Below are 23,243 nucleotides of genomic sequence, written 5' to 3'. Positions count from 1 at the left end.
CCCTAATTTGATGTATTACGTGACGTTAAAAATTTGAAAACATTAGCATAAATGTATCAATTTATTAAGAACTCAAAGCTTATTTTAGTCTAAAATAATAATCAATTTAGAGGATATAACTACTTCTAAGAATATATTTGGGTATCGTAAAAGTAGGTTATAAATTAGCTTGAATAGTTTCTATAAGAAATTTATATTTTAGTTAAGGTATCTCTATTTTAAAAAAAAGGTGAACAGAAACTATCAATTTTTTCAAGAATATAGGATGGGATTAATATTTATGTATGTAGATAAATTAAGAACAACTAAAATTAAATAAAAAGTTATACAATTGTCATAAGCAGGAAATGATAACCAGGTAAATCCTTTTACCCACTGGAACTTCCATTTTGATGCACACTAAAAACTGAAACTCATTAATTAACACCTTTGGTAGAATTTATACAATAATCTTATAATTCACACTTTACATTTATATTATATAACAACAGAGAAACTTGTACTTTTCCTTAACATATAACTTCACAATTGCAACGAGTTGCGATCATGCAACCCTCTAACAATGCATCACCTACTGAAGATAATACAATGAGTGAACATGAACATGAACATGAACATGTTAATTAACCAGCAAAAGTAAAATTTAGTGGAGTAATGCAGTAGAGAATAGTTCATTCCAAGTATCAGGTAGGCCAGGAAGACACCAATGGCTGCAATCAGCTCTATTTGGATTAACCCTCTTCTGAGGACTTAATTCACCACTGTAAACTGAAGGGTGACCATCCTTCCTCAATGCTGATAACATTGTAATGTCCAAAAGATATGCAGGGTTTTTCATTTCTCTTACAACCATATCCACAACCCTCTTCTGCTCAGGGTATGCTCCAGGGTATGTTGTGCTCCTAATTGGGGCAGTTTCACCATAACAATTCTTTGTTGTTGCCATCACAGTTGTTCCACCCACATTCCATTCAGTTGGGCTGTATATTATTACCATCTAGTTAACTTGTGTTCAACTTTGTCATACAAAACTTTGAGACAATCATAAACTAAATAATCAAAAACATATAACTTCAACACCACTGTATGATATTATTTCAAGAGGCAAGTATGCTCTTACCAAAGACAAGAAGATCATGTAAGTTTCAAAGATTGAAACATGTCATTCAGTTTAATGAACTCAAAAACACAAATCACTGTTTTGCCTTTTACTGTATTTAGCAGTCCTTAACAATGTCAAAGCTTAAATGGTTAATGCTACTAAAGTTAGTTGGAACATGTGGTGGCAATGATGTCATCCACGGATGAACAATGGACATCTCCATGTGCTATGAAACAGTCTTGCCCCATCGGATTGTATAGCACATTTATTTTGGCCCATATCTTATTTAAATGTATGTTGTTTGAAACTGTTTACTTGGGATATTTATTGATCACGAGATATTGTGGTTTTCTACAATGGGAGAATGCAAGATACAATCTTTTGAGAGACCAAAACACAATCATGCGTGACATGTACCGATAAAAATAATGACCTCATTGGGGGGTGGGGGGAAAGCAGTATAAGGTTTTGTTGAACTATTTTCATGTGTATGGATATTATTAATGGGATGTGTATCATGTATGCTTTATTTCACCGACACTTTTTTCTACCAGGACATGCAACACGGTGATCCTGCAGAACCAGCAAAATCAAAGTTCTCAAAATCTGACAGGGTTGTTGTGGTAAGGTAATAAAAGAGCCAATTGCAAACTCATGTGACCATGAATGAATTTGGGGTCCCGAGAAAAGAACCTTTGCATGGTTTGGATAACATAGATTATGATATAAATGAAATAATATTGGAGCAAATAAGACTGCTATTTAAGTTTGGTGTCATAATACTGTTAGCAGAAAAAACTTTGTGGATAGGCAATAAAAGAGCCAATAGCAAACTCATGTGACCATGAATGACTTTGAGGCCCCAAGAAAAGCACCTCTGCATAATTTGGATAAACTAGACTTGATGAAAGGAAATAGAGGAGCAACCAACACTACCATTTAAGTTTTGGTATCATAATATTTTTAGATGAATGTTAGCAGAAAAACTTTGTACAATAATAAGACTTTGAGAGTGTACAAGCATGTGATTGAGGAATACCGAAACTCTGTGAACAGAGCAAAGCGCAGCATGATTTAATTAATGATGTGAAAATTAAGGGGCTAATATGATGGCAATTTTTCGAACTACTACTATATAGTCAGTTATTATAAAATGGTAAATAATTTACTTTTTGGTATTAAGTAGATTATTAGTTCCATGTCATGAAAAAGTGCGATTTAAATCCCAACCTGTGACAGAGACAGCACCTACAAGACCACAAATTTCAACTTCACAAGAAACAGAAAACTCAACTTGCAAAAACCTTTTCGACCGAAAACTGCTAGTAATAATCTATGTGCAAGCTGTCAAGGACTGGTCAAAGAAGGGTCCCATTTTCATCTTTTAATACAAATATACAATCCATCAGATCAAATGCAAATGCAGTTGGACTAGGGGCCAGGGGGGAAAAGATAGAAATTTTGTTTCATGTTTCTGATTAATGATCAATCTTCAATATTTTAACTTTATTAGTTATTATGCTTCATCGATATGAAATCAGATACTGAGTTACACTGTTTCAACAAAATAATGCAAGAGAGAGAAAGCAGTAAAAGATAATATATAGTGAAAGATGGAGGGTCCCTACTTGTAGTGTGTGGGAGAAATTGATTGAAAGAACACCCTGGTTTTGCTTCTATCAATGTTAGTGTCCACCCAATTAGCCCATGTTTTCATACCCATTTCCAAAGCTGCCAAGCGATCCATATCAGGGTAGAACTTACCTCTTAATCCTACATAATCCCACCTGCAAGGTTTTATTGCTAACATTTCTGTTAACCATTAACTCAATAACTTCTATGCATTTTAGTGTAAAATAATTTATGCAATCAAGTACATGAAATAAATAACTATTATAAAAGTCAATATACATGTTATTTTTTAATTTTGTTTAGTATTTTCTTGAATAAACTTACAAAAGGGCCTACCCCTTAAGAGAACCTTGATGAGTCCACCAATGCCCTGTGTTGAAAGACAGCACATCAGCATTCCTCCATGCGTCACCATTCCCATCTACCTTTTCCAGCTTTAGAATTCTGTTTCCTTGGACCACACCCACCTCCACCAAATATGGAGCTCTGTAAAATGAAATGCTCACACCATAATCCTGCATATGCCATATCAAACCCAATTTGGACCTTTTCTCAAAATACATTTTTACTCTGCATGGTCTATGTATTATTCTAACTTGTAAGGGTAAAGAATGAAGATGATGTGGCTGAAGTTTGCATCCACTTGACAAATTTAATGCCATGACAACACTCCGGGTCCCCTCACAAAGGGATTTTAATATAGAAAGCTACATCCTTGTTCTAATTGACACTTTCTCACAAACACCTTTTCAGCACATTATTTGTCCTATTACAAATATATGACCCCAGCCACCATTATTTTTAGTGAAACTTAACCAAGTGGGAAAAACAAAAACCATTTACTGCTGCCAAAAGTTTGTTGTTCTTACCTCTTATTGTCCTACCAATACCTGATTCTTATCCAGAAAAAAACTGCGCATGCGCCTTATCCCCAAAAGAGTTTTGTTTCTGTAAACTTCTTTTATACATTAAAATTAACATAAATATAAGTTAAAATCAGTCTTTAGACAGGTTAAACCAGAGAGTTACCATAAGTAGGACTGCATATTTGAGTCATTTTGTCTTTTTATTTCTTCTTCAGTAAGTATTTGTAGCCAAACATAACCTAAATCTTGCAACGAATGGAAGTGTCAAGTATTGCCATGAAAAAAATTGTTCTGACTCACCAAGAATCTGAAGACTGAGAGAGGATCTCCCGTGACCAATTTTGTGCGTGTCCGAGGTGCTGCAGCTGATAGCATACAAATCAAAGACTGCCATTGGTTCCTTCCCAACGAGTCACCAACAAACATCACGGTTTTGCCTTTCATTTTCAGCAGAAACTCAACCCCATTGAACCTACCATGACATATTAATGCCATAAAACCATTCAAATCATGCTTAACATACAAACAAATGCAGTTACATCAAAGAACACAACACTACCACTCAGAAAACATAAACAACAACAACAACAAAAAGTCTTATCCCATATATGAATCACGTGATAGTATTGGACTATGTTAAAGCCAAAAAAACTTCAGGAACACTGACAAATTATAATATCAGGACCCGTTTTATTTGTCGAGATGTTGTTTTCAGTATTGGTGTTCGTACCTTGGGAGCTCACAATTGAGGGGCTTCCAACGGTATCTGAGGTAACCAGAATCAGGACGACCGTACATTTGGCAATTGAATTCTGGGTCTATGATTGGGCAGCTGGAAGAATGGTAAAGAGGGTATGTTTCAGTTTCATCACGGACCCAAGCACCCACGAACAATGAACAAGTGCTTTGGTTGGTTTGAACCAGTGGTGTGTGGTGGCTGACATGGTCATTGTGCTGTTTCATGCCTGAAACCACAGCCGAAGAAGCTAAACGGCATTGAAGGGAAAAAACAAGGACAAGAAGAAACAAGAATGAGGCCAAAAGAGCACAAGAGTTTCGAGAGCCAAGAAGGGCCATTGCATAGAGAGGACAGAAGAAAGGTGAAAGCAGAAAGGCACAAACAAAAGTGGAAACTGCTTTCGAATGTATATAGAAAAAAAGTGGGGACGTGGCTGAGTTCTGACTGAAAATCTTGGGAAAATTTGGAAATGGATGAAGCACTGGTCACAAAATGCAACCTTTTTACGCGCTTCAGTAAATTTCAATGATTAAGAGGAAAATTGTGACCTTCATGCTTGGTCACACCTTTGGATATTGGACATTTTGTGCTTTATTTTCATAAAAGTGTGATTATATTACAATATTTTGAAATATAAAAATTATGTTTTTATTTCTATTGAAAATGAAGAAGTAAATATTTTCATGATTAGAACATGATTTTCAAACATTCGAAAACGATGATGACTGTCACAGGAAAATCACATGGGAAGAACAAAAAATGGATAACAGCTCAAAGTACAGGATTTGAAGCCAGAATACTGATGCATGGGAAAGATACATAATCAACACACATTGTTTTTTATTCAATTGAGGCAAAATCTAATGTTTTTTAATTCAAAATATTTTCTCAATGATAAAGCTCAAAATAAACTTGTTTTAAGTCAACTGGATTCCAATAGTCAGGTTCTAGGAAAAATTTACAATTTTAAACAAACTCAAAAATGCATTAAATTTGAATTGCTTTCATTTTAATTTGTTTAGTTGTTCAAATATATTTTTAGATAAAGAAATTCAATTTATTGAACTTTTATTTCTTTTTTTAGATAGAATATTTCAATTACAATCAAATACAAAATTATCATCACATGACACTAACAACATAAAAACTTCAACTAATATTTTTACTAACATCTATCGAAAAATAGCCCCACTGACATCAGTTAATATAAAATCCTAATAAATTAGTCTACATTGAGAATAAATAATTGCAAAAAAATCAAACTGTGTTACATTTTGTAATAAACTATAGTTAAATAAATGAAGTTGGATTTTGTTACTTTGAAATGACCTGATTTAAAGGAAACCATAAGAGAGAATGTTAGAAACTCTGCCTTACTTTTAGAAAATCTAATTCAAGAAGCTAAAACATATTATTATAAACTTATAATAATAGATATTCATTTTTATTTTCTAATTAGAGTGATTACAAAACCTCACATGCATCAAAGAACACGAGATGGCAGATAAAAGAAAATTTTACTTTAACCAAAATTTTGATTTGATGAACCTATCAGCTTTGAAAAGGAAAATAAACGGAAATTATTTTAAAAACATAAAAAGAATTGAATGGTTTAAGAGTTTAAAAGAAACCGTTGTTCTTGATAAATAAAGAATAAATTTAGTTGTACTTGACCAAAACTCCTAATAACTGATGAAATGGAAGAAGCATAACAAAATTTAAAAACTCTTGGCATTGCTTCAGCTGGGTAGACGGGTAGACAGTTAATTGATTTAAAACACATTTCCGAGATATGTACAAAGTGATACCTATGATATTAGGATAATAAGTTTATGGTATATTCTAATAATCAAATTAAATGCTTAAGTTTTCTCTAAGTTCGAATGGAGTTAAATTCTAAATTTTCAATAAATGAATATGGAAATAAATGTTGAAATGAGAGAGTAAGAATAGTATATTACGTCATTTAAAAAAATTAATATATATATATATATATATATTTGTATTTTTCTAAATTTTGTTCCAAAATTAAAATTCGTTATATCTCAAAATTTTGATGTATTTTGGTCTAAAAACTTTTAAAATAAATTATTATAGTCCTTTTAATCTAATAATGTTATGTTTCTTTAATACATCAAAAAAAATTAACATAATTAATTTAAAAGAACTATTTCAAAATTTGAGACAAAAACGAATTCAAAATTTGCATAATAATTTAGTAACTAAAGTCATATTTAACGGTCTTTCTTTCTCCATATCCTTTATATATATATATATATATATATATATATATATATATATATATATATATATATATATATATATATATATATATATATATATAAAAAGTACATAACGTTAATTTTTTAAGTAGTTTCATTTAACTTTTATTTTTTAATAACATTAAATAAATAGAAAATATAAATAACAAAAGGAGAAAATAAATAAAATATATTTTGAAAAATTAATTTCTCATAAACAATTATACTTATTACAAGAAATAAACATTTGTACTTATTTCTTTGAATAAGTAATTATTTTAATGAAATAAATAATTTTTTTTTTAAATTTGAAGTGTTTGTTTAATTTATATATTTGATTAGTAAATTTTATCCATTTAAAAAATATTTTAAAAGTGTGTAATTTAGAGTTGAATAAATTTCTCATAAATATATGTGTCAATTTGACTCAAGGTTCATGGACTAGTTCCAACTCACTATTAAATAAACTTTTGTGTTGTTGGTCCACTAACTGAAGGATCTCAAAAAGCTTTAGCATCCAAAGTTTCCTCTTAAATTGGGTTAGGGTCACGACTAAAGTGGGTTTGACCCTACTACAAGACTGTAATGAACTTCCAAATAACTTTCAATCCAGATTAAAAGTCAAGTCGAGTTGAATCATACTAAATGTCAAATTAAGTTGGCTCAGGTCAAGGGTTAAGACAAAGTCGACCCAAGCCAAACCATGAAAAACAATAATCCGAACTACAGAAGACAAAAATAATGTTTGAAGAAATTTAAAATCTTCAAAATTTGACTGAAGTTGTTCTCTCATTTGTTTTTCTTTTCTTCTTTCCCCCTTTTTTTTGTCATCAATAAAAAAGGAGAAGGAAAGAAAGAAAGAAATCATCACTGTTGAGGGGGCATGGGGTTCCAACAAATGGGGATGACAAAAACTTGTAGGCAGAACATGTCAATAAACATGTTGTGAAAATGGATGAACACTTGTTCTGCGATTTGTTTAACACATTTGGCTTGTCTATCCTTGAAATGATTGAACAGTTGAAGCGTAAATAGACGTTCTTTGTGAGGACCTCGTTTACAATTGCCTTCATCATATCAATGATACAATAATCCCTCTAAGGTTGTATTGGTGGCATATTTGGAATAAGAGGTGGGTTGGAAGATGTTGTTGGTGTTGGTGTTTGTCAATGAGTTGACGAGTTATGGTTATCAAGAGTAAGTGATTTTCTTACAATGGTACTTTTCTTGATTGAGTTTTCAGACTCAGGGAATAAATGTTTAGGACGTAATTTTCTTTTCTTCGAGAAATATGTACAACGATTAAGATTCATGATTCAAGAATATGCACGAAGGTTGGATAAGTGATTGACTTGATATTTGGGTGTGACACCGAGATTGACTAGGATTATGAATAAATAGATATTGGACAATTCAGGTAATCATATGAAAATATTTATAACTTAGACATAATAACAAACATTTGATCATCAATATATATATATATATATATATATATATATATATATGTGTGTGTGTGTGTGTGTGAGTGAGTGTGTGTGGGTGTGGGTGTGTGTGTGTGTATCTCTGTGTGTCTCTCTTTATGTGTGTGTGTGTGTGTTTCTATCTTTGTGTATATACGTGTGTCTATCTATCTATGTGTGTGTGTGTCTTTGTGTGTGTGTGTGTCTATGTGTTTGTTTGTTTGTCTGTGTGGGTGCCTTTCTGTGTGTGTGTTTGTATGTATGTATATGTATGTATAAAGTGAGAGAAACAATATGTTCTTTGATGTTACAAAAAATGTAAGAAAAATTTTTAAAAGCCAAGAATCAAAGCAAAGAGGTGTGAACGACTAAAACCCATTCTATTTTTCCTCTATTTTGAATCCCTTCTCCTTCATCCTTACCTCCTCGGAAATTTACCTTTCTCTAATACAAACATATCTAGGAAAGAGTACAATCGTTTCTAGATTTGATTCCTTGTGGAAGTTAAACAAAGAAAATTAGAGAAGAAAGCATAATTAAGAGAGAGATGGAGACGCCACAATCTAGAAGATTGATAAGTCAAGGAAGATTTGAAACAAAGATCGCAATCTTTGATAAGAATCAATGTTCTAAAAATGAACTAAGAGAATCTTGTCTTTAATGAAAACCAATTTCATATAAATCAAAGGTGTTTACACCCGTCTTTGGTGCAAGTTTATATAGACCTCAAATGTTAAGCAACCTAAGAAACCCTAAAAGAAATCCCAAAGACATTGAGTCGCAAAAATAACACAAAATTCAGTTGCAGACAATGGATTCTTTGCCCAATGAGATGAACTCACCAAGCGACTCATTGCCCACTGAATGTTGTTCGCCAACGATAGTTACAAACTGTAATAACTCAGAAATAAACACTCGCCCAACAAATCAAGTTGCTTAACTAGTTAAAAGAGAAATTAAAAACACTATTTAAGTGCCAAATTATTCTTCTGGTGTGCTTCAAACCATGATATTTATTTCCTTTGAGTTCCCAGTTGCATGGAGCATCATGAGCCTTAAGGAGATTTCTTCTTCGAAGCTTTTACTCTTTGACCTTGTCATAGGTCCTTTGAATTACAATGGTTCCTCCTCAAGTTCTTCTTGTATTGGATCAAGGGATAGTCATATATCATTCTCCCTCATTTTTTTTCTTAATGAGTGGAAGCCATTGGAGCAAACTTGGGGGAAAAGCTATCCTAAGAACTTTTAACATTTCAATCTATAGTGGTAAGGAATTTTGCCCTTTTTGAGAACCAATTTGATTTCTTGGTGCATGCAAATTTTATGGGTTTGCATGTGGTTCCCTGGTACCCTAGGTGAATTCTCATCTAATTATGGTCATGAAATTTCAAACTGGTCATCGCTAGGGTTGATTGTGTTATAGGACAAACTTATGTTGTGTGTGATGGTGCTCAAGAAGAACAGTGGTAGCTCTTTAAAGGTATGCAATTAAAAGTTTTGTTTCTAAAATTGATTTGAACAAATAAAAACATTGTCTTGTGTTGTGAAGTCAAGGATTTGAATCAAAATTTGGGGGTTTTGAGTTTTGGGTGTATCTTGCTACGGGTATGGGTGGGTAAAAACAAGATTGAAAATTTTGCAAAAATGATTGATTAGAATGTTTAATTTGTTCTTGTTGTTATGTGAATTTATGAGTAGAAAATATTGTTGATAGACTATTATGATAAACTATCATTGAGGCAATGGAATTAATTTGTTGATGAAAATTGAATAAATGTGAATGAAACATAGTGTTGATGTTGGAATGTTGTACTAGAGTTGCATAATGACTTATAAATGATGAAAGTTTGGTGAGAAAATGTGACGACGTGAAATTGACGTGAAATTGAGAAAGACAGTGTCTTCATGATGGAAGACATGTTTATTCAACACGGTCTTTTGTATTTAGAGATTTGGGACTTTGAATTAAATGGTTACCCATAACTAATGAAAAGAACAATGCATGATGCAACTTAAATGAGTGCAATGTCTACAACACTGAAAAAAGAGATTGTGGTGATGAATTTTTATAAATGAGACTGATATGTGTGTTGTAACATTATCTATGATTTGGAATAGCATTATGTAATCTTTATAGTAGAGAAAGAAATTAGAGAATGGTGTGGAATTAGTATGATAATGAATTGTACAACTTAACTGAATGAATAATATGTTTTGAGAGTAGAAAATTATATAGCATATGAATATTATTTTTTTGTATTCGTGGGAATCATTATGTGTGAGGGCCCTAGCGTTGGGCGCCACTACAGGGATTTTGGAAAGTATAACCTTTGTTTCACTACCTCTGAGCGGTTATGTGCCGTTGAGCTCTAGTGGTTAATTGGTGTCAAGTAGTAACTCGATGAAATATTTACTTTTTAGAAGTGACTTATAATTTATTATAGTTTCTCTTGTCATATCACAACTTGTAATGATGATTGTATTGAGTTATGTTTGTAAATATATAATTGAGTGAACTTGTTTGGTTTGATAATGTGAAGTTTGAGCCTTATTAGCTATTTTCAAGGAAAAAATTACAGTGTAGTGTGTCTAGTGTATTAAAGGGGAGTTTAGGTGATGAGACTATCCTGATTCAACTAGTGTCTAACTTACATAAAGTACAACATTTAAGTGGTGTGAGTTGAAGGAGGTTTCACATGGCAGATGGTATGATATGAAATAGATCATACTTAGGAGCTAATGAGGTTAACTCTGTCATGACTTGGTTTGGAAACCTTGGTCTTGAGTGATTGAACATCAATGAAGGATTTTGGTAACATGCATGATAGGTGCAAAAGCCTAGATATGTTATGGTAGTCAAATGTTTGATCCTTGACCTCTTTTGTAAAATTTTATATATATCAAATGTTTATTTGTAACCTATTAAAAGATATTGAGATTATTCTTATGAAAATTAATTTATCTTTGCATATTTGGTGTTTATATATATGAGAGTAGAAATAGGAGCCGAAAGAGATACTAGTATTGAAGTTGGATAGAGAAAATGAATAAATTAGTCTAAGAACGTTATAAAGACAATAAATTCATGAAAAATTGTATTAAGTCCTAACTCATATTTTGAAGTATCAGTGTATTTAGTTTAATATTTTAATGTACTTTGAAATATCTTTTAGAATGTAAAGAACAAGAAAAATGTATTAGAAAGAAAATAAAATTTGAAGAAACTATAAAAGGTTTAATAAAATAACACATAAATATTTTATTAATAAAATGTTAAACTAGAAATTGAGTTTCTATTACAAGAACTCAGTTCTATTATTAAGAATTGTAATGTAAAGACACACGTAACTGTTAATGTTGTAGGAACCATATAATAATTAAACACTATATATTATATTATTACATGTTTGTCTCGAATTTTTGGATTGTTACATAATTTAGTTGCGATAGTTAATATATAAAATTAAATCATGAATTCTTTTCTCATATAATCTTTTACATTTATATCTTAATACTTTACTTCTGAATTTTTATATTTTATATTATTTCACCTTAAGATAATAAATATTTTGAAATAAAAATATAAACGATTTTCCTGTATTGTTAAACAAAAACATTTTTTTGTTACTATTTCCTTACTTATTTAGTTCTTCTTTACTATTTTTTTTTATAAACTCATATATTAAATTACAACAAGAAAAAACAGTAGCTGTTTTTTCTTAAAAATATTAAAGGAAGGTGAATGAAGGAAGTAGACATTTTCATTCTGTGTGGCTAGTAAGACTCAACAAGAATTATAATTTTTTAGTTTTTTAAATTTTGTAATTAAGAACAGATAACATTTATTGTTCTTTGTGACACATAAGTTACCAACATTAAATATTTATATTAAAAAGATTATATCATTAATTTTTTTAATTTATATTATTAGTTTTTATGTTAAATCACATCTGATTCTATTTTCATTTATTTAATTTAATTTATAATAATTTACTTCTTTGAAATAGATACTATATATACTTTATTTATTTAAATCGTAATTTAAATATCTTTTAAATATATTTAAACAAAATAACGTTCTTGCATTTCAGAGAATGTTGGTAGTTGATTAATGCACACAAAACATTAATAATAAAGTAAAACTCCTAGGATTAAAAATCCCATCAGTTAATGAAACTCTCCGTAACCCTAATTATCAATTAATATGGAAACCTATGAACACTAGCTAAAACATTACTAATAAAACTAAACTCCTTATCTTATAAAATTCTTGATTAATTAATTAATGAAACTAGTAACCTAACACTAAGACATTAATTTGCTGACTAAATCTCCTATTAACTGACGAAATCCATGAAGCATATCAAAATTTAAAAACTCTTAGCATTGCTTCAGTTACGACGAGATAATTAATTGATTCTAAAGCACATTTCCAAATATATCTATAAAGTGATGCTTAATTATTATATTAGAACGGTTAAAATTCGTTAATAAATATGGTTTATCATGGATTCGAGTGGATCACTAAAAATTAAAAATGAATCCAGTTCATTAAAAATTCGATTTATTCCCACACATACAAAAACAAAAACATCACTCTTAATTCACTGTTGCTTCTTATACCTACCTTTTTACTTCTTGCACCTCCCATGAACTCTAGAGCTAAACTTTATAGGTATAGCTAAACTTAATATCCTTAATTATGATAGTATATTATATTAGAACGGTTAAAATTCGTTAATAAATCTGGTTTATTATGGATTCGAGTAAGATACTGAAAATTAAAAATGAATTCAATTTATTAAAAACTTAATTTATTTAAATTAAACCCGTAATGAATTAAATTTAATTTATTTAGATTAAACCCGTAATTGGATCCATACCTATAAAAAAAATAAAAACATCAGTCTTAATTGACCGTGGCTTCTTCTTATACCTACTTTTTACTTCTTGCACCTCCTATAAACTCTAGAACATAAATAGAAGAAAAATAAGTCGTAATTTTTTTTAATTAAGTTAATTTTTTTAATTTATCAATTCATGATGGATTATTCGTTTGTGACGGATTGAATTACACTTAAATTTTTTGAGTTCATTAATAAATAAATTTTTAAAGGATAAATCCATAATATCGAACCAATTGACCTATTTTTAATAACTCTGTATCATATTATGAGATATTCTAATAATCAAATTAAATGCCTAAGTTTTTTCTAATTTTAAATGGAGTTAAATTTATAATTTTCAATAAATGTATATGGAAACAGAAAAAAAATAATATCACAATGAGAGAGTAAAAATAATTTATTAAATCTTTTTTAAGAAATTAGTTTATTTTTATTAATATTATTCATAAGAATATATATATATATATATATATATATATATATATATATATATATATTATTCTTACGTATAGTTATTTCTTTTATATATTAAATACGTTAATTTATTAAAATAAATATAATATTTTTTACTGTAAAACTGTAGATAATTATTTTAATTTTAAAAAATTAAATAAAAATATACAATTTAAAGGTTAAAATCGATAAAATAATTATTTTTATTTAAGAAAAAACTGTACATCAAGGAAAATATCTTTGTATAATATTATAGATATCGTCGATCTCTTTACCACTATTTCATTCAACTTTTAATTTTAAATAACATTAAATTAATAGTAAAAATAAATAAAATGTATTTTAATGAATTCACCTCTCATAATCTTTTAATTAAAATATTTAATCATAAATTAATTAATTTAAATTCTAAAAATTTGAATAAACGCATTATTTATACTTTTTGCTAGTAATAACGAAAAAAAAAAGAGTTACTTGATAGAAAAAAAAACTGCAAAACTAGAAATTTCATAAAATATTTTGTTATATTTATTAAATTACACTTTATTATTTAAAGTCATTTCCTTCTAATTTGTAATTGAAGCTTTTATTTATAATAATCCATTTTCTTTAATATAAACTCATGCAAATACCATAATAAGTTTTCTGTTTTTCTTTTAATAGACAACAGGACTAAGTTGCAACCTTTATTTATTTTTTCAATAACAAAAAGAGAGGCTAACAGCCTTTCTATTTAATGCAAATTTATCATTGAATTAGTTTTATTGGTCATTTTAAATTTTATTTTCATTGTATAGTTTTAAAGGTAATCAATATTTTCATTTTAAAAATGTCACGATGTAAAGCTAAGATGAAAAATAAAAAATTATAAAGTAAAACTCCTAGTATTAAAAGTCCCAATTAAGTAGTTAGTTAATTAATGGAACTCATCCTAATATGACTTTAACAAATTAACGCCGGAAACCTACGCACACTCAAAAATTAATATAATTAAACTCCTAGGAATGAAATGCCTAGTTAATTAATGAAACACTTAACCCTAACACTAGACATCCTAATTGAAATAATTAATCAAATAAATCATAAAGCATAATGACAATTTAGTCATCCGTCTGTTTTTTTCAAATTGAAAATTAAAATTAAAAAATTAAGTTTGTTATTATATTATTTAAAAAGTATAAATATACAATAGTATTATAAATTAAATCATTAAAGTTTATAAATTAAATTTTAGATATAAATTACAATAAAATAATTTAACTTATAAATTAATCTATAATTTAATTTTTTTATTAAATAAGTATATATATATATATATATATATATATATATATATATATATATATGAGAACCTAGAAAACCATGTTTTAAGAGTGAGAGTGTTTTAAAATAATGAAACCTTATTAATTTTAATAATAAAATGCTTAACTATAAATAGAAATTTCACAAAGGAATTTCATTATTTAGAAAAACTTCACTTCTTTAAAAACCTCTTTCTAAGAACTCTCTTCCTTGTCTTTAGGTCTTTTCATCATCCGTCCGCCTTTCTGAAGATCAGAAACACTAGGATTGTTCCTTACGACTGATCAAGATCAACCAATCAATTTCTTTGTCTGTGATAAGTTAGATTTTCGCCTATTCTTGTTGTCTCTGTTTGATCCAGCCTACATGTGGCTATCTCATGGTTGCATGTGTTTCATTTTTCTTTTTGAGTCTTTGTCGATCACAAATCATGTTATGATCTGATCATGTTTGTGATGTTTTATGTATAGATAGAGTATCCTGTGAGTTGAAGGATGGTTGTTGTTTTAGAATCTTGGGGTTGATCCCTTAGGGTAAGGGAAACTAGTGGCTTCCCGCGTGAATTTGATGATGCATGTTTGTGGTTGATTTGAGCTTTGATGATTAAACTAAGTTGTTGTGGTAGATCTATTTTGTTTATATGCTTGTGATATGTTGAATTTTGTTTAATCATTTGGGTATGTTTAATTGTTTGATTTTGTGGTAATTGGGGAAAGATGGAATTTTAGTCATTGATCAAATTGGTACTAGCTACTATGATTTAAAAACCATCTTGGATCAATACCTAAAGGAGAAGTACCAATTTGAGCTATGAAACCGTCCTGATTGTCCAAAAATCCAAAAATGAAAATGTTGATATCTGGTATGGCATTGAGTGGCATGTTTCACATCTGAGCGCTACGTTTTGAGTTGTTTGGCACTGAGCGTAGCCCAAATACTGTTGAGTGTTAGTGCTGCAGGTTTGGGAGCATTTTTGGCTCTATGGTGCTGAGCTCTAAACGCTAGATGCCCTGTTTTGCCTGTTATCCTAATTTGGTTATTTTTGGAAGTTCTGTGGTTGATGATAATTTGATTTTATAATTTTCGTTGATGTAGATTGAAGTAGAATACTATGGTATTGAAGGAATTTTAAAGAGAAATTTTAAGTGGTGATATTTTTAGTGTATAGAGTAGAATAGAGTAAGTTATGTGGTGAGAGTAGAAGGAGATCCTAGTCACTGGACTTGTTTGGTGTTAGACGCGGAGGGGATTTACGTTGTGTATGGTTGGCGATAATCCCTTGAGGTCAAACTCTGCAAAATTTGGGAACCACTACAGGTACACACCACCAGTGAGTCTGATGTCAAGTGCATGTATTTGGATAATTAAGTTTAGTGTCAACTGCTTGTTAATTATAAACATAGACATGTTTTATATTGTGATAGGAGGCGTTTGGTATGATCTAAATTTTTATGCATATATTTCTTTTTTCACATTAGCGTATCATGTTGTGTGTTTTGTTTTGCTTGTGTTTGGTTGTCTCTTTTGCAATGGTTACTTAATTGTGTGTAGAGAAGAGTGCATGTAAGGATACTCCTACAATGGGTATCAGTGAAACAGCTGAGTAGTGATGAGGGTTATTAAGGTTCTATAGATGTAATTTTTTTCTTTTTAAAAAAATTCTTAGATTCTGTATATATTTTATATTATTATAGTTATTATTTTGAATAACTGTATTAATATTATATATATATATATATATATATATATATATATATATATATAAAATAACGAATTACAGTAACAAATAAAATAAAAATTCAGTAAGTTACTATAGGATAAGTTAAGATTTTCGGTCTATCTCACTTTATTTTTTTGTAAACCACCAATATAGGTCGTTATCATCCTTAGTATTGATTCTAAAGTTACTCCCACAGATAATTATTGTTATCATATTTAATACATTTTATACAAGATTATATAAATTAAAAAAATAATCAACTCATCTATTTTTTTATTAATCTTTTATTTTTATTTTTATTAATTAATTATAGTAAACTACGATCATTTTTGTTGTTGTTTCAATAGATGCACATAAGAAAAATAAACTCTTAAAAATGTATTAAAATTGTAAAATATCTTTCATAAAAGTGCTTATGATTCTACAACATATTCCTCGATACAAAAGATATTCCGGCATTTTGTAACGGAAAAAAAATCTACAAAATTAAAAACTGCGTAAACTATTTCTTTTTATAGTAACTTTATACACCCTTTTAATTTCTAATTAAAGCTTTTATTAACAATAATCTCCTTGCTTTAATATGAATTTAATGCGGTTTATTCATCAACAAAAAAAAAAAAAAAAAAAAACGTTAGCCACCTTTTGTGTGCTTGTCTTAAAAGTCACTATTATAGTAAAATCACAAAAAAAGTAATATAAAAATTTAAGTTGACTAGAAAACAATGGGACATTTTAACTTTGGATAGAAAAACAGAAAAACCTATTTTATAACCGTTGATCATTTTACCAAACATCAGAGTAGAAAAAAACTTTGATAAGAAGAAAACAAATCTACTTATAAGAGCTTTTCCCATATCCGTGTAGATTTGACAAAGACACTATGCTTAAGAAAAAGTAGTTGTATTTTGACATCTTAATTTTACACTTAATCATACACTTCTAGTTTATGATAACAAATGAAAAACAATATTCCAAATTTGAGTTTGTTTCTCCATTTTATTTAGTCTCCTTTTCCACAATATCAACTAATCACTACATTATAAAAATCTTTGTAAATATCAGATTATGAAGTTGGAAGAGTTGAAACACACTCCACCACTTGCTGATCCATCCTACTTCTCTCTATCTCTTCAGCTTGGTCTACTTCTGATGCTGAACTGGACTTCTCAAACTCAATTCTACATCTAAGAGTAAAAACATCGTGTGCTTTTCGTTGAGTTTCTGCAACATGAAAGATCAGAGTTTTAGTTTACGTAGTGAGAAACATGGTATATCTCTTTTATAGATAAAACAAGAAGAACCAACAAAAATCTGTTTTCAAGTGCAAACCTCTTGTTACACCTGACTGGGGTGAGGGAATCCTTGTCAGCAACTTCTGGCACATGACAGTTTCCTGAAAATCTAGGAAAGCACAGTCCAAGAATTGTGACCTGTCGAAATTTGACATCTGTGCAAAGCCAAAAGATTTTGTCCAAGTTTCTAGCACAGCAGGAACAGCAGGCAAAACTAGCCTCTCCACTCCCAGTTGCATGAGGTTCTGATAAAAGAAAATTTCAAGTGAGAAAATGATCCTAAACTTTCATGTAAGATCTGACATTGTAATTAATTTGAACTTTTTTTTATAGCTGCTATTACTAATTTGAACCGGAACAATGCAGTAGTGATAGTAACTTCTGTAAGAGAAATAAGCAGAGTAGCATACATTTGCATGCCTTTTATGTTACCTTTTCAAGCTCATTCATTAAAATGCGACACATTCCTAGTCGACGATATTGTATTCTGGTACCTACAAGTGGTACCTCAGCTACTTTCTGTCCAAACACCCTATAAAATGAAATGGCACGTCAGAAGACCATGAAAAGACCAAGTATAAAAACTGCAAAAATGCAATTCCATTTCATGAAAAATCACTGCTTCATACTTAGTAGTAGCACAATCCTTCACTCACCTAATAGTTGCTACACTAATCAATTCTTCATTTTGCTCCAGAAGTACAATGTAGAAACCCTGGAAATTCAATCGATTGAGCTCAGACCTACAAATTTCCAAATACAGATATCAGACACTGACTCTGAGGATATAACAAATCATGAACATAAACAATGTAATGAACAAATCCATTAGTAAATCCTTGCTTTAGTCTTCAAAAACTAGCTAACTATTCACAATGATGAGCAGAGAATTCCACAATGACCAAGGACAGAAGGCATTGTTTAATTCACATTGATAACCAAATCTTGAAATTTTAGTTGAAAATTATGTATACCTAAATTAGCCACTGCTATTTACTCTTGAAAAAAGCTTCCAGCAGCTAATATAGAAATGTGATGAATGGAATCTAAGCCAAAGATTTACATATTCAACTCAGGATGCTACAAGAAAGAACTGAGCATGACACAAACACAATATACGCACATAATTCTTTTAAACATAATGAACATGAATAAAATGATAAGAATGTCAGACCTAGAGTTGAATATAACATCATCAATGATATCTCTACCAGTGAAAGGGTTCTTTAGGGGATCAAAACACTCATGCATCACCGAAAGTGCAACACTGAGTTTGCTGTATTTCTCTGCCAATAAGTCATTCAGAGAACTGCCAACATCAGAACTCTCAGAGTTGTTAAGCTTCTCCAGTGTCCAAGTTAGATTGTTCGGACCCACAATAAGTGGCTTTCCTAATAGACTTTGTAGGCCTGCATATATCTGCAACAAATATACAAAAATGAATGTTAATAGCAGTATATAATGAAGACACCGAGCCTTAAATATAACTGTGTTCTTCTTGCCATGTCTTAAGACATACCGTCTTAACAACACATACACATCCTGTAAATCTTCCATTGTTGACAGCCTAATTAGCTATTAAAATGCAAACTATATACTAAAGCACACGTGACCTGATAAAGAACTCACTCTTGGACAAGAAATCATCAGTTCAAACAAAATCTCATGTTGAAATGTTAACCAGAATTACATATGGGGAAGAATCGACAACAATTCAATTTTGTTTTTATATAAATAGGGTGATGCTTTCAATGAATGTAAAACCACAATAAATAGAAAAGCAGAAAAGGAAAGAAAAGAAAGCCTGAAAGGAGATAAAGAAGATTAATTAATTCCATGCAGATTAAGATTAAATTTCTCCTAATTATAGAAGAAAAAAGAGGTGGATTTGATGTACCTGTTCACACTCTTCTCCACACAACCAATTTTCCATATATCTTCTTGACTTATCCTTTTCTCTATTTTTCAAGCATCCAACGTGGTCTACATAGAGTTGACAAAAGATAGTATAAACATTACACTATTGATCAACATTTACCGTCATCCACAAGAACAAAACTTAAGAAAGGAATTTTGGAAATTTTGAACCAAATATGCAAATCAACTTACATTTACGTTCACATTGAATGCAAGTAAGAAAAGGTACATTCTCAGACCCTTCTGTTTTGATTTGGCTGCAAATCGCACAACAACATGATGGGCAAAACCAGTCACCATGAGGGATATCCTACACATGTAGAGGAAAATCAGCCAAATGCAAGACCAGTTATTCATATATGAAAGTAATGAATTGCAGTAACCAGAAATTAGAAAAAGGAGAGGAAATAGAACACTAAGATAGCAGTTAATTGGCATGATTGAAAAGAAAAACAGTTAACATACATTCAAACCAAGACATGTCCAATGAAATGCGGATGGACATTGGTCGCATAAAATAAGTTCACCACCATATTGACAGACAGAACAAATGTCGTCATTCTCTCCTCTCAACAGATCATTGCATGGTTTGTTCATATCTTCCCTTGTTCTATCATCGTGCATTGCTTCTATCATGCAATCTAAGAGTGACCTACCATCCTTCAAAAATATGCTGGCAGCAGGCTTGCACTCACCACTTCCACCAGCATGATTTACAAAGCCCCGAATACCATATATTTTCTGGCAACAGCTACACTTAATCCCATCATAAGTAACCCTCCCCTGAGCTGAATCAGTGTTACTTCCTCCTTCTTCCCAGTAATAGACCTTACATCTTGGCATCAGTATCTCCCTATCTATTAACCAAGACAGAACATTTTGAGGTCGTTGTTGTGACACAGTTGGAGCAGACAGCACCCTTTTGCTTGATCTTAGACATTCTGGTCGTGGTCGTCGTGACCCTTTCCTGTCACACTTTGGCATGATGGCCTTTGAATTCCTGGAGTGTTTATGTTTTCTATTCTCAGTTGATACATTTGCTGGTGAAGCACTACGCAATTCAGGCTTTTTTCGAAGAAATTGGGACAAGGTTTGCGATAGATCATCACTATCAACATGCCCAACACTTCCCTTTGGAGGACAAACATCTAGATCCTGGTCTGAAAGCAAAAGTGAATTGTTAGAGCCATTTGCAGAACCGATCCTACTTTGGTCAACTTGGGGATGCATAGTGTTCACGTTGGACTTCAATTGCATATGTGTCAAAACTTGAATAATTGAATAGTAAAGCTTCTCGTCCTGTGCATCAGGTGACATGTACCTGTAGCGTCCTCTTCCAGGATGATGCCTATCTTCTGTCCACTCAATTTTCCATCCAAGATATGCTAGATGCTTCCATACCTTAATCTTCAAAAGTTCCCTAATGGTCTTGCTACCACATCCAAGTAAATACTGGTTAACAACATCAGGACAGAATTCAACCTTGGTCAGTGCCACAGGTTTCCAACTAACGGACACTGAGCTTCTGCGTTTTCTCTTCTTTGAGCAACAACTACCATTCTGCTTTATTTCACCAGCACCAGTCATGATCTCCTGAACAGCAGATACAGGTTCCTCCTGCACAATAATTTTCTTCTCTGATGCCCCATCCATCAAAGGATCTCTATCGTATTCCTCTTTAAAGCAAATGATGCTATCACTTTTTTCCATAGGGCTATCAGAAACTCCAGTGTCAGAACCAAATGCATTAGTGTGTGCAGCATCACAGTGAATGTTGTCAGTAGGTTCAACTGAGTTCAGTTCTGGTGTTTCTTTCAGGAAATCCTCAGGAAGGTTTAAAGCAGGGAAAACTTCTTCCAGTGTGAGAACATAGTAGTCACCAACCACCTCCTCTACAAGGGCTCTCCACAAATCCTTATCATTACAAGTCCAATGTTTTATGTTGTCAAAATCCTCCCTAGTCCTTATATCATACCATATTTGCTTCACTGAAACTGCAACAAAGGATTCCTTTTCACACTCCTGAACTACTTCAAGGAACACCCACTTCCCTCGTGGCTCCCAATTCTCAGTAGCTTCATCCCAATCCTGAGTTATCCGCAATTGATGAGTTCCTACCTTCATTTCATCGCCCAAATCTGGGAAGAGCACGCTCCTCTCCCCCATTCCATTGCAGTGATCAAATATAACTCCTTCCCACCAGCCTTCTTGATAATTTACATCAACACACAGACCAAACGGAAGGTCCCTCTCCCCAAACTCAAACGGAGGAGGCAAAGGTCTGATGAATCCTTGTTCATTGCTAAAATCGGAAGAACTGTGACCATCCAAAACAGCTGAAACACACACCCCATCCACAAGGTAATCTGATTCATCATCATCTAGAATATTGTCATATTTTACATAACGCTTCTGCTTCTCGCAACGGACCACCGTCCCCGGGTGCCATGAACCCAGAAAACCCTCTTCCACGCTTTTTACCTGAAAATAAAATAAAATCAGATTAAAAAGATAGAAAGTTTAATTTCTTGAACTGCAAATTTCAGATGAAGCTATCACCGCATTCACGTTTATAACAGAGTAGTAATTCAAACACACAAGAGACAATGAGAAAAAAAAAATACCAGGACTCTCACACAATGGCAATGAGAAAAAAATTCCGAGGACTTCCAAATAACATTGACTCCACGTGATGTTACCATGAAATGTGCCTCGTTTCGATTTTCACCATTTGCATGAACGGTTCATGAGAATTCAAAGAAAACCGTGAACGAGGGTTCAACCAAGAAACCAACAATTTGGAGAGTGTAGAATCGTGTAAACGTATCAAAACCGAAAATCGACAACAGAACATCAAAAGGATCATAAAGATAAACAAAAACATAAAAACAAAACAAAACCCATGAAAACGCAGACCGCTCGACAATCGACATACCAAGAACAAAGAACAGAGCAACTCATCATCAAAGGAAGAGCCAGAAATCCATAAACTATAAAGATTGTCATTACAAAAAAACAAAAGAGAAGATTCAGACGTGGCATTACCTCGACTCTGTCGTTGACAAGAAGCTTTTTTTTCCTGGACCCTCTCTTACGTTTAGTGCTCTCATAACACTTCTCACCACCATCAACATCCATGGGAGAATGATCCTGAGACATGGTGACAGACAACTGAGAATGCCTCCCACACCCTTCTCCAAGAAGCCTCGAGAACAAGTCAAACGAAACCACACCAAAACAGTCCTCTACGTTAAATCAACAATTATCGTTCCCTCACCATCCTCCATGGTTCTTTATGGGAAAAGGAAAAAACACTCACTTCAGTTCTTCTTTGGTTCTCACTGTTGTGTTTTGTTATGTTGTGTGTTATTCTGTGTAACTGTGATCACTTTCCCACAATATAGAACTGGAACCGCTAACGAGAATCTCCTGTTTCGTGCTCACTCTGTGTCCTCCATTCTCATTGGTCCAAGCTGGCACTAATGAATGACGGGACTCACGAAACCACTTAGAGAACGTGGTTCCGTCCTCACTCTATTCTTCACACTCTTAACCGGTATTCTATTGATGGGGAAGGAGTTAGATA

General features: G+C 31.5%; 2 protein-coding genes across 3 annotated transcripts; both read right to left on the bottom strand.

Annotated features, from left to right (window-relative positions):
* Nucleotides 1–390: 390 nt before the first annotated feature.
* Nucleotides 391–4,807, bottom strand: LOC114193361 (protein PMR5-like). Of its 2 annotated transcripts, XM_028083122.1 has the most exons (5): nt 4,331–4,794; nt 3,901–4,072; nt 3,071–3,249; nt 2,731–2,889; nt 439–980 (listed from the first exon to the last, which is right to left on the bottom strand). In XM_028083122.1, the coding sequence occupies exons 1-5, from the start codon at nt 4,675–4,677 to the stop codon at nt 644–646; spliced, it is 1,194 nt and encodes a 397-aa protein (XP_027938923.1). In that variant the 5' UTR covers nt 4,678–4,794; the 3' UTR covers nt 439–643. The 2 variants fall into 2 exon arrangements, with proteins under 2 accessions (XP_027938924.1, XP_027938923.1); XM_028083123.1 differs by lacking the exon at nt 2,731–2,889 and having other exon boundaries at nt 391–980; nt 4,331–4,807.
* A 12,704-nt stretch (nt 4,808–17,511) lies between these two features.
* Nucleotides 17,512–22,804, bottom strand: LOC114195068. Its single transcript, XM_028085462.1, has 9 exons — nt 22,703–22,804; nt 20,123–22,138; nt 19,850–19,967; nt 19,638–19,723; nt 18,915–19,159; nt 18,397–18,483; nt 18,173–18,272; nt 17,778–17,985; nt 17,512–17,669 (listed from the first exon to the last, which is right to left on the bottom strand). The coding sequence occupies exons 1-9, from the start codon at nt 22,793–22,795 to the stop codon at nt 17,512–17,514; spliced, it is 3,111 nt and encodes a 1,036-aa protein (XP_027941263.1). The 5' UTR covers nt 22,796–22,804.
* Between the last annotated feature and the right edge of the window lie 439 nt (nt 22,805–23,243).

Source organism: Vigna unguiculata, chromosome 8 (assembly GCF_004118075.2).
Source record: "Vigna unguiculata cultivar IT97K-499-35 chromosome 8, ASM411807v1, whole genome shotgun sequence".
Classification (NCBI taxonomy): domain Eukaryota; kingdom Viridiplantae; phylum Streptophyta; class Magnoliopsida; order Fabales; family Fabaceae; genus Vigna; species Vigna unguiculata.
Note: the sequence above shows the minus strand (reverse complement) of the source record. Positions and strands in the feature narration are given on the sequence as shown.